General features: G+C 32.5%; 1 protein-coding gene across 3 annotated transcripts in view; it reads left to right on the top strand.

The window, feature by feature from the left end:
• The window catches only part of UPF2 (UPF2 regulator of nonsense mediated mRNA decay), a 119,872-nt gene that overhangs the window by 87,083 nt on the left and 20,437 nt on the right, over positions 1–12,352 (top strand). For all 3 annotated transcript variants that reach the window (XM_053665764.1, XM_053665762.1, XM_053665763.1), the window contains exons 13-17: positions 1,313–1,516; positions 2,231–2,506; positions 4,616–4,799; positions 10,354–10,493; positions 12,206–12,310. In XM_053665764.1, coding sequence (XP_053521739.1) covers positions 1,313–1,516; positions 2,231–2,506; positions 4,616–4,799; positions 10,354–10,493; positions 12,206–12,310 — 909 coding nt within the window. The remainder of the gene's footprint in view (positions 1–1,312; positions 1,517–2,230; positions 2,507–4,615; positions 4,800–10,353; positions 10,494–12,205; positions 12,311–12,352) is intronic.

Below are 12,352 nucleotides of genomic sequence, written 5' to 3'. Positions count from 1 at the left end.
TTGACTTTAAATATTTTGCTTCAGAGCAGGAGATCTTAACCTTGAATGTGCTTTTAGGAGGCACATGACCCTGTGAAATTTTCTAATTTTGAATTCTGGGTCTGTCTATATTTTTCTGAAGATTATACCTTTTTTTAGATTTTCAACAGGGGTCACATCAGAAAATTTTTAAGAACTGCTGATCTGTTATCTTAATTACTGTAGTTACCCTGTTAGAAACTTCACATTTAAGTGAGATATGTTGAACGAAACATTTCTTGGTTAATTCTGCAAGTTAAAACAATACAGTATAGAACTTTTTTCTTTTTAGTTAAAAAATTAACTTCTGGACAGAGAAACCTTACAGGGAGGATAAAAGGTGTGAAATAATACATGGGTGGGGTCAAAGGTAATAGGGATGATAGTACAGCTTTGAAAATTAAAACCAGCTTTCAGAGAGTCACAAAAATAGCTTAAAACAATGAGGATTTTGACAGCTGTTTAGAATTGATGAGAAATTTGAAAAACACAGAATGCTTATGTAGTTGAAAAGACATTAATATTGCTAGTGATGCCGACATGAGAACACATTTAGTGTTAAAAGATGGATTGTGGGTATAGAGATGAAAGGAATACTTTGCAGTCTGCCAATAGTATCCATTTCCCTTCAGAATGAAAATGGAAAGAACTTGATTACAGGTAGAGCTCTGTTGATTATCTCATTGCCAGTAGAGTTTTCGAAATAGTAATAGCCAACTTTTATGGGGTATTTAAAATGTGCCACTTTCCTACATAATTCACATGTTTTAACTTGTCTAACCCTTACAATTTATAAAGTGCTTTTATTACCCTCCTCTTTTACGTGAGGAGACAGGATACTGTAATGTCAGTCTTGATGTTGCATTCTTAAGTGATCTTTTAACCAATTCACCTTGGCTTTATTTATTTATTGGAAAACTTTGATATATAAAAAGTGTCTAAGATGATGTACATCAAATGATACACACAAGAAAACATTATTTTTGGTAAACCTTGAGTATTTCAGTGACCTTGGTATATGAGTACATACTATTAACTAAAGACCTAGAAACTAGAAAATTTGGGGGCATTATGGAAAGATGCAGAGAAAATGTGAATACATTTTGCCAATAATTAGAAAAATGTCATGTTTAATTTGTAAAGTTTTGAAAAAGCTGATAGAGGATCTTTAAAGTATTTTCCAATTCAAAAAGTCTTTTTATTTGTATAATCATAATAAAATATCTGTATTATTGGGTATATTGGACTACTATGTGCTTACCTTAGTAATTGAAACAAAATTCTCTTTGTTTAGGTTTTGAGACAGATGCGAAAGTTGCCCTGGCAGGACCAAGAAGTGAAAGACTATGTTATTTGTTGTATGATAAACATCTGGAATGTGAAATACAATAGTATTCATTGTGTGGCTAACCTCTTAGCCGGACTAGTGCTCTACCAAGAGGATGTTGGAATCCATGTTGTGGATGGAGTTTTAGAAGATATTCGATTAGGAATGGAGGTAATGAGGATTTTTTTTTAATGGGGTTGCCAAATGGGAGTTTTTGAAGAATTTAAACAACTTTTAAGCCCTATTATTGAAGAATAATATTTTGAAAACTTGCCTTTCCCCATGTGATGTCCTTTACCATTACCTGTTCAGAATTAGTGGTTTCTTAATAAACCTTGTATTAGATTTATTAGACTTCTCTCAGGCTAATTCTGGGGTTTATTTTGCCTTTTTTTTTCTCAAGTTCAGTTAAGCTTATTTTGGAAGAGAATAGTACATTTTAATTATTTCTGGGTTACTGTTGGGACTCAAGTTATAGGACCCTATAAATTTATTAATTAGAAGAGCTTATAATCATTTGATAAGACTTTCTGTAAACAGATCCTTCTTTCTGTAGGCTTATTGTTTTCTTAATTCATGGATTATAGAGAAGATAAGTTATGTGGGGCTGATAAGGGAGAATTACATCTTGTTTTATAGAGTCTATTTAATGACAGCTTAATACTAAATTTAATATTTAGCATTTTTTATTAAAACATTGCATAGATAGCCATTTCTTAGAGAAAAAAGATACTTGCAACTGACCACCTTATTGGAAAAGGAGAGGAACCATTATTTCTTCTGTTTAGCACTCTTTCAGTAATTGATACTGTCAAGTGAAGGAGGGAGATTTTACCTCTTTTCAAGCACTTTACTATTCTTTAATGCAAATTTTTTTTCTTTTAGGTTAATCAACCTAAATTTAATCAGAGACGTATCAGCAGTGCCAAGTTCTTAGGGGAACTTTATAATTACCGAATGGTGGAATCAGCTGTTATTTTTAGAACTCTTTATTCTTTTACTTCTTTTGGTGTTAACCCTGATGGCTCTCCAAGTTCACTGGACCCTCCTGAGCACCTTTTCAGAATTAGACTAGTGTGCACAATTTTGGATACCTGTGGCCAGTACTTTGACAGAGGTTCCAGTAAACGAAAACTTGATTGCTTCCTTGTATATTTTCAGGTATATAAGATGAAATACATAGTTTGGCATCATTTAATACATTACTTATGTTATAAAAGTATTCAAGCAGAAGCACTGTAGCATTCATATATATGTTCATAGTTAAACTAGATTTGATTTATTCTTCCTGCAAAGATTCTTCAGAGATTTAAAAATTTTGGTGAATTTTGCTATATAAACATTTGAATTGCATAGTAACTTTTATGATCGATAATTAATTTGGGCAATTATTTTGGTATAAATTTGGTATAGTAATTTATGAATTATATTTAGTACAGTAACTTATGGAATAAATAACTTGTGATTTTTATATATACATTTTTCTCACGTATGTTCTGGTTTTACATCTGAAATTCTTGTTTCTAAATGATGTTTTTTAAGGAAAAAAAGTCTGGAAAAAATATGTTATTTTTTTAACACAAGAAGAAATATTTATTTATTGGTAAACTCTTGGGTTGTGCTTTCCGTATCTTGATTTTAGTTAATTATGTAGACTTACGATTTTGAGCAAGTATGTGTAAATTAAATTCAGATACACATACAGAGACATTTCTACAACTTCTATAAAGTTAGTGTTCCAAAAGTTAACTTTGTCAGTTGGTTGTTTGGAACCCAATCACTGTTTCCCATAAGATACAATATTATTATAAGTACTGGTTAGGGTGAACAACTCACTATTAAATTATCCAGATGTTACTGAAATAAAGTACCAATATTACCATTCAACTCTATATGATTCCTGTTGTTTAGTATTGTTTTTATTCACCCAACGATGAAGAAAATAAATTTAAGACTACAGCAGGAGGTTGTCAGAAATACATCCACATAGCGGCTGGTGTTCTTAAATACTGTTGGAGAGGAACAGTTCATTAACTTTCTCCTGCCATGAGGAGGGGAATTGCACACTTGAGAATCAGATTCCCTGTGTCTCAAAGGCCTGTCTTAGATTGGAGACTGCCTGTATTGAAACCAGAGTTTTGCTACAAAGTGTAGCTGTAATTGTCAGTCTCTAAGGTAGAATCTCTTTCAGAAGAGAATCCTTATTTGAGAGAGAAAAGAGCTACCCAAAAATATCCAAGGGCAGAAAGAGACAAAAGCATTTTCCACATTAACAAGCAGAAATGTGAGCAGGGATAAACCTGGGTGAATGGCTGTAAGAAGTGAGGCCTGGGGATGAGGTCAGAGTATTCTGCCTAGAACGTTAGAGTGAACAGTTAGGTATTGGGAGGCCAGGTAGAAAGGATCACCTGTAGCAGTGCTTCTAAACTTTAATGTGTCTATATATCACCTAGGTGGTGTTAAAATGCAGATTGTGATTCATTTGGTCTAGGGTGGGGGCCTAAGATTCTGCATTTCTAACAAGCTCCAATTTGAGGTCCACACTTTTGAGTAGCAAGAACCTAGAACAAACTGGGGAGGAAGAGCAAAGCACCCAGAGGATACCTGTTATATACAAGTAAATTCTTGGGTTGTGCTTTTTAGTTAAGGTCAAGCTGTTAATTATAAGTATAAAACAGAATGAGGGCACCAGGATCGGAGGAGGGAAAATATCTAAACAGTGCTATATACACAGTAGGTGTTCAATAAGTGATTGTTGATTAATGATTTTTATATGTTAAGACATCCTATCTTTAGATACTTTAATTGACCTTTTAAGAAATCAAAGCAGGTGGCATAGGGAAAATAATGAATATTTATCCAGCTGTGGCTTGGAATTTGGTTGTTTTTGTGAAATTTAATATTTTAAACCTGTTTAGAAGTGGGATTTCCAACTTGTTTCATTATCTGAAAATTTATTTGGTATTTTATTCGTAATTTTTTCTTGCCTTTCAAAAGATTTATTTATAATAAAATCTTTATTATAGATAATAACTCAGTATTATTAACTTAACTCAATATTTAGAGTTAAGTCACTAAATTGCTTAGAAACTCTGTAGATGGAGGGAAATAATTGGAATTATGATCATTACTGTTGACCATTAATAAAAATGGTAGGTGTTTTGTACAACTTTTTAGCTTAGTTATTATAACTTGGTGACACCACAATACAGGTTATTATTTTAAAATATTTTTGTTATTAATATAACTATATTTATTTTCTACTAATAGCGTTATGTTTGGTGGAAGAAGAGTTTGGAGGTTTGGACAAAAGATCATCCATTTCCTATTGACATAGATTACATGATCAGTGATACACTAGAACTGCTAAGACCAAAGATCAAACTCTGTAATTCTCTGGAAGAATCCATCAGGCAGGTACATGACTTGGAACAAGAATTCTTAATAAAACTAGGTAAGAGAAAATAAAGGTGATGTTTGGAAGATTGTATTTAGAATTTGGTATGCAGTGGTATCAGAATTTACTTTGTATACTTTCAATTTTGATTTTGTGTTACAAAATAGTATTAGGTAAGACCTGGGTGTCATACTTTTTTATTTCATTAATAATTCCAAATGGAGGTTAATAGGCATATAAGACTTGAAGGCAATGATAGTGATGGATAAATAATCCTTTTGGCTTCTCTTAATTTAAAAATTTTTGGTTGCTAATGTAAAATCTACTTTAAATTAGAGCACCTCTTGTAATACAGGATATAATTTCAACAAACATTATTTCCTAAGATATTGTAGTTTAGAAATTATAGAAGGGAAATACTGTTAGAAGTTTGGAACTATCCTATAGAATTTCAGATCCTGTTATTCACTGGAAGAGTTGTCTCTTTTTCTAAGACTCAGAGCAAGTGAGAGAAACATGCTACATGAAGATTGGTCTGTTTACTTTCTCAATGTCCTTCTGAGATTCTTGTGGTGGAAGAGTTAGCTCTTGAATAACTTCCACAAGGGAAGGAGCTTGCTAACTCTGCCAGTGGAAATGACTAGAACAGGTGTAATGTTACTATTCAGGTTTACTCACAGATAGTTGTTAGCATGTTTCATTTTAGTTATTTCAAGGTCATTGGTTTTTTTGGCTAATAAGCTAGTTTTATTTCCTTCTAGCACTTTGAACCTGTCATTAAGTCTGTCATTAGGAGTTTCTTTTCCTTCACCAGTTATACTAATTGTATAACTTTACTACATTGCAGTATATGAAGAATCACTTTTCATGGTGAAGACATTTGTGATATTTTTTCCCTCTAAAACTATTTTTTTGTATTACATGCAGTGTATTAGTAGGATTTCTTCGTCCAAAGCCAAATCCTCTTTTGGAGAATATGATTGCTGTTACCTATCTGAGCATTAATTTTTTTAAAGGTGCATACGACTATGCAAACATTAACTTTTCTTACTACTCAACCAATAAAGGCATATGTGGTTCTTTTCGTTGTCTCGATTGTCTACTTTTCCTTTTCAGGTTTCTAGTTGTTTAAAATGATCATTTTAATTAAAGTGCCTATTTATCTCTTATTTATCTACTTATTTATTTCATTTACTTTACATGCTTTGGAGTAGTTGATTCCTAGCCTTGTTTCTCAGACTTTTATGAGTGATACTCTATATAGTGGGCATGAGGAAATACTACTTTGACCTCCAGTTTGGTAGCAGTAAAGAGAGCAATGTGTTTTATTGTTTATAGGCTAAAGTTTTTAAATGAAAGGACTTCAGCCTCTCTTGAGGAGTCTGTCCTTGTTTAGAATATGGAAAGGGAAAAATAGGTCACCATTTGTAAATGAAAATAAAGATGACAACTAGAATCACTATGCTATGAAGTTGTCCCATTTTCATCCTGTTTTTAGAGTCTGAATATCAGGAAGAAGATCTGCATGACTAAATCTATATTAAATCTATTTCCTGTTGATTAAACCCATAATATAATACAGTATCAAGAGCCTTTGGTAGTTTTTTGTGTTTACTTGGCCAATTCATCATCTCAGTTTTATCGTAACCCAGTGTTAGCATAACACTTAATAGAAAAACACCCCGAAACTTCCCTTATAATTATGTTCAAAATCACTTTTAATATAATTAAAGGTAATAAATGTTCATGGCAGAAAATTTGCAAATCACCAAGACAAAAATCACCGATATTCCATACTTAGAGATAGTTACACATTAACATTTTGATATATTTTCTTAAAATTTTTTCACGTGTTTGTACAGTTTAACTAGATTTTTCACACATAATACACTATGAAATTTGTTTCTCACATAAAGTATTTCTGTAAATCTTTATTTTTTAAAAGGCTGTTCCTTTGTATGAATGTACTAGAATTTATTTAATACTCTTATTTGATGTTTAGATTATTTCCAGTCTTGCACCACTATGAATAACATTGTGTTTTTTGGTGTGTGCATCTTGATTTTTTAAGTATAGACAGAATTACTGGTAAGGACATGCTCTTGAAATTTAACAACAAACTTAAGATGGTAACAAGCAATATTTTTTAATTCTGGTTTGCAAGTTCTAAATAGCATAATAAAAGGAACCAAAAAGATGGAAATAAAAGTGAAAAAAGAAAAGCCATAAGAATAAATGATATTATAAACCAAAAGAATGTACTTCATAAAATAAAATCAGTAGGATAGAATAAAAGGCCCAGAAGTTGCCCCAGTTAAATAGAAAGCAATTTAGTATATGGTTAACTAGGAATGCTAAAGATAAGGCCAACAGGTGTTCATTTGGGAGAAAAATTGATAGAGAGCCACATCTTACATTGTCAAACTCTAGATGGATTAAATATATACTTTTAAAATTTTTTAAGTAAATCTTACTATCAAATATTTGCAAAGGTTTAATTTTCCCAAATTTTAAAATAACAGAAGAGGTCTGGCTGACATAGCTCAGTGGATTGAGCATGGGCCTTCAAACCAAAGGGTTGTCGCCAGTTCCATCCCAGTCAGGGTACATGCCTGGGTTGCGGGCCAGTCCCCCCTACTCCTGGTAAGAGATGTACAAGAGGCAACCACACATCGATGTTTTCCTCTCTTTCTCTCTAAAAATAAATAAATAAAATCTTTGAAAAAATGGTAGAAGAAAGCACACCTATAGACAGACTGGGGTGTTTAAAATTTATACAATAAATTAATATGAAAATATTGTATTTCGAGGGTGGGCTGGGATGGGAGTAAAAGACAGAAAACTGTACTTGAACAATTAAAATAAAATTAAAAAGAAAATACCATATTTCAAGGACTATAAGATGTACCTATGTTTTAGAGGAGGAAAAACAATTTTGAAGCAAAAAAATGATGGTAAAATATTTAATAACATAAATAACATAGGCTACCCATGCCCCCTGCACAACAAGCCAGCGAAGGTATATTCGGACTATAAGATGCAACACCCCCTGTCCCCCAAATTGGGGGTTGTATCTTATAGTGTGAAAAATATGGTAGTTTTCTTGCCAGGTTATTAGCACTTACATAAAGAGCACAGGAAATTGATAATAGAATAGAACTCCCCACTAGAAAAATTAACATGACATAATCAAATACAGGAGGACAGGGAAGAGTTGGTATTTTTACTGAGTACTGCCTGTTTGCCAGAATGATAGAGGAAAGTAATGTTACTGTCATTTGACAGATGAATTAAGTTAAGCCAAAATCAAAGCACTTGGTTAAGCAGTCAAGCCAGAATTCAAAGACTGCTCTTTCTGACACATAAAGTATATGGGGAAAATGCAACAATCTGAAAAGAAGTATTACAGTTATTATCATCTCTGTTCTGAGCAGGAAAACTGAAGCAGCAAATCACTGAAATTTAAGAGAACAGTATTTGATTTCTGTCCCCAAGTACACTTAATTCTGACACACGCATTTCAGTGTTTTACTGTTTTCATTTTGTCATCTGTTTTATGTATACATTTTTATCAGCATTATTTATTTTAGATTGACAGTGACTTAGGGATCAGTAACTGGGTAGTTACTATGTGGTCTATCAAATGCAAAATATAATATTTGTAAATAGTTTTTGACACTAACTTGCAATGCAAATGAAAATGTTAGAATTAGTATATATTTTCCTTACAAATTGGAAGTATGGCTATCAAAACAGTGCTACTTATGTAATATAGTTGTTCCCGTGTTGCATATTTTAAGTGGATATAACAAGCATGTGATGGAATCTCAGATCATGTGAGTTTATCACCACTGTGATATTTTTACTGAGAATGCTTAGATTTATACAGTCCTGACTTCCCATTTTTTGCCTTTGATACCTGAAATAACAGTTCATTATTTTGGTTCTTCAAGTCCCTATAAATAAATAAAATTTACATATATAAAATCTATTTGTATTTACAAAAGCTAATAAGGAATAGATAGAAAATATTTAAGTTAATGGAATTTCAATCTGAGACACCAAATTTCTCACCATAATTTTCCTTTTAAAATAGATACCTCTGAGCTTCATCCGTCTTCTCCCAGTTTTTTTCCAAACTTGAATATACCTAATCACTCTGTACTTTTAATATTTTTGTCAGTCGTTAATTAATTGCTTAGACTTAGGACACTGGAATAATATTTTACTTTTATTGGTCAGGTTATTCAAACTCTCTAGGCTTCATTTTTCCTCATAAAATGGAAGAGTTAAATCACATTATTAGTAAAATTTCTTTCATCTCTACTTGCCCAAGATTCTGTGAATAAACAAGTATTTACTAAATATATAATGTGTGTTTATCAACATATGGCCTCTGATAAATTTTGAATATACATGTAAAAGAAGTTCTTTGTCAGCCCTGGCTGGTGGTGTAGCTCAGTGGATTGAGCGCAGGTCTGCGAACTAGAGGATCAAGGTTTGATTCCCAGTCAGAGCACATGCCTGGGTTGCAGGCCAGTTCCCAGCAGGGGATGCACTAGAGGCAACCATACATTGATGTTTCTCTCCCTCTCTCCTTCCCCTCTAAAGATAAATAAAATCTTTTTTAAAAAAAGTAAAAAAAAGAAAAAACACAAAACAGCTTTAAAAAAAAAGTTCTTTGTCCTTAAGTGCCTTCTAATATAATGTAACATTTGTAAAATCATTGAACAATTATTTCATGGTATATCCTTAAATGTAAAGTGCTATGGTAAAATCTCCAAGTGCAAGTAGGCAGAAAAGTAGTAGATTTTATATTGACAAGAGTATTGATATGCAAGATTGCAAGGTGTAGTGTGCTTTAATGACAGAAAAATCTGACCCCTCTAAGGCAGGAGGCGTGAGAAAAAGCGTGGATAAGAGTCAGATCAGATGAGGCCACATTATGTGCCTGTTGACAGTGGAGACAGTAATTTGAGATTCAAATGATAAGAATTAAGAAGGCAGTGAAATGTGGGCGAACATGGGGAAGTGGAGGAGTTCCAAGCCAGGGAGTTCCCGTGGGAGGGGAACAGTTACTGAAGGGGAAAACTAACCTCTGTGGCCACACAGCTGCTGGGTGTGTCACCGCTTTGCTTTGCTTTCCCTCAGTCTCAATTTGCAGACATTCAAATTGATAGCCTAATGTGATTTCTCCATTAAAGTGACAATTTTATATCTTTGAGCTTTTAGAGGTTCTTGAAATACTTGATTAAAATGTGGGACTGAGGTGCATCTTATATGGCTAGGCTGTACTTTTTGTGCAGTTACATTTTGCCTTTGTTTTTATGAGACTGAGATAAACAGTTTGAAGCTCTAAGAAAAGGAAAAAGTGTGTATATATATTTTTCTGTTTGCTGGTGACTAAAAAATGTATCAGTTGAATTGAAGCTCTGTTTAGTTTTTATAATGTTTCTCAAAATAGTTTTAAATTCTGTTTATTTTACTATTGTATTGAGAAGATGGCTGCTGATGAATTTTCTTAATACATACTTTAAAATAAAATGACTTAATTTTGAAAACTTGCCTTTAAGTTTTTTTAATGTATTTTCTACTTTTCCTTCATTTCAAGGCCTAGTAAATGACAAAGATTCAAAAGATTCTGTGGCAGAAGGAGAAAATCTTGAAGAGGATGAAGAAGAAGAAGAAGGAGGAGCTGAAACAGAGGAACAATCTGGAAATGAAAGTGAAGTAAATGAACCAGAAGAAGAGGTGATAACTTTTATTTATAGCAAATAGGTACATTTGTACAACAGTATTTTGATTATATGAGCCAAAATTTTCTTTATAAAATAAAATGTACGCCTTACTTTTATTACAGTAAATGTACAGCAACTAATAGTATATGTCTGTTATAAACATCTTTGGATTAATTAAGGGTTTTTAAAAAAGCAAATAGTGATTTTAGGATTATTTTTATTATCAGGACTTTTACTGAGCAGTTTTAGGTTTATAGCAAAATTTAGGGATAGGTATAGAGATGACTTGTGTGCTCCATATCCCTAGCTGTGCACAGCCTCCCCCACTGTCATTACCCTTCACCAGAGTGGTGTATTTGTTACATTGATGAGCCTATATTGACACATTGTTGTCACCCAAACAAAGCCCAGAGTTTACATTAGGGCTGTTGTGATGTACAGTCTATGGATGTATGTATAATGACATGTATCCATTATTATGGTTGTGACTTGGTTAAAAAGCAATTCGAAGAAAAAATATTGTTTAATCTTCTGTCTTAATCTCACTTTTGAATATGACCTTTTAACCTGTAGGTTTTATGAGAACAAAATTACTGACTAGATATTAATGAACTTTGCTTTATTTTTCTCAGATATAATGGTATATGAAATCTGAAGTTCAGCATACACCATTATAACATGCTCTGTTATTTTTATGATTCAGTTATGCAACTCCACATGAAATTACTCTTCTACCATTCTGGACCTACCAAAATCTCATTTTTATATGGTTCAAGCTAATAGTTTCTTTTTTCCTTTTTTCTTCTGAACCTGCTTAAGTTAAAATAATAGAATGTCTGAGATTCGCTGCATGATCTGGAGGTAGACTGGGGAATAAGTTCAGGGGTATAGAAGAAACTATAAACTGATGGTGAACTAATAGTTGTTTAACTGTGAAATGAGCAACTAAGGTTCTATCAGCTATTTTACCTCTGTTTACATATATTTAAATTAGAAAGTTAAATAAGAATAAGGATGAATAACAATAAAAATAAAATTTAAACCATGGAATTAGCACTTTTTCATTTGTTTTTAGTATAAACATAAGTTTATAATTATGAAGGTTAATAGTAAGGCATGTATGTTTGTTTGTGTATCTTGTTTAAAGCATTTAGGAGAATGGGATAATTTAGAAGTGTTATTTTAACTTTCCTGAGCCTTAGAATTTGTGTATGAAAATGGGGACAGTAAAAGTTATTCTTCCTTCTTCAGAATTGGGTAGGACAAAAACAAAATGAAGTGTGTGATAGCACCTTCCAGACTGAGGTTTCTTTATACAAAATGTAGTGCTTTAGAAAACTGAGTCACTGCTCTCAACTGGTAATGATGTTAAAATTGAAATGTGTGTTGTTTCTCTTTGCAGAGGTGGATATTAAAAAACAATCATGGCAAATTCAATCTCTTGAGCTAGTTAGGGAGGAGAAAAATACAAAAGGTTCAGGAAACTCATTTCTTGTGGAATTCAGGGAAGAGATTCTACAGAGGATCTGTGTGTTATTAGATCAGTGGACGATAGTGAAATGGGTTTCAGCTACTGGTATGTAGTAACTATTGCCAGCTGACGGTACCCTACCATTGAAAATAATAAAGAATTATACAGACATTTCAAAATCTTTTTAAGGTATGTAAAATGTAATAACCCTTTTCAAAATGTTTTAATCTTCTACTCATGTTAAATAATTTCAGGAGGGTTCTGATAATGATGAGGATGAAGGAGAGGAAGAAGAGGAAGAAAACACAGATTACCTTACAGATTCAAATAAGGAGAATGAAACTGATGAAGAAAATAATGTATGTATGGCTGAAAATTTGCTTATTGAAATTGTGTAGCAT

Source organism: Artibeus jamaicensis, unplaced genomic scaffold, assembly GCF_021234435.1.
Source record: "Artibeus jamaicensis isolate MK-2021 breed Jamaican fruit bat unplaced genomic scaffold, CSHL_Jam_final contig_426, whole genome shotgun sequence".
NCBI lineage: Eukaryota > Metazoa > Chordata > Mammalia > Chiroptera > Phyllostomidae > Artibeus > Artibeus jamaicensis.
The sequence above is the reverse complement of the archived record's forward strand: the minus strand, read 5'-3'. Positions and strand labels throughout refer to the sequence as shown.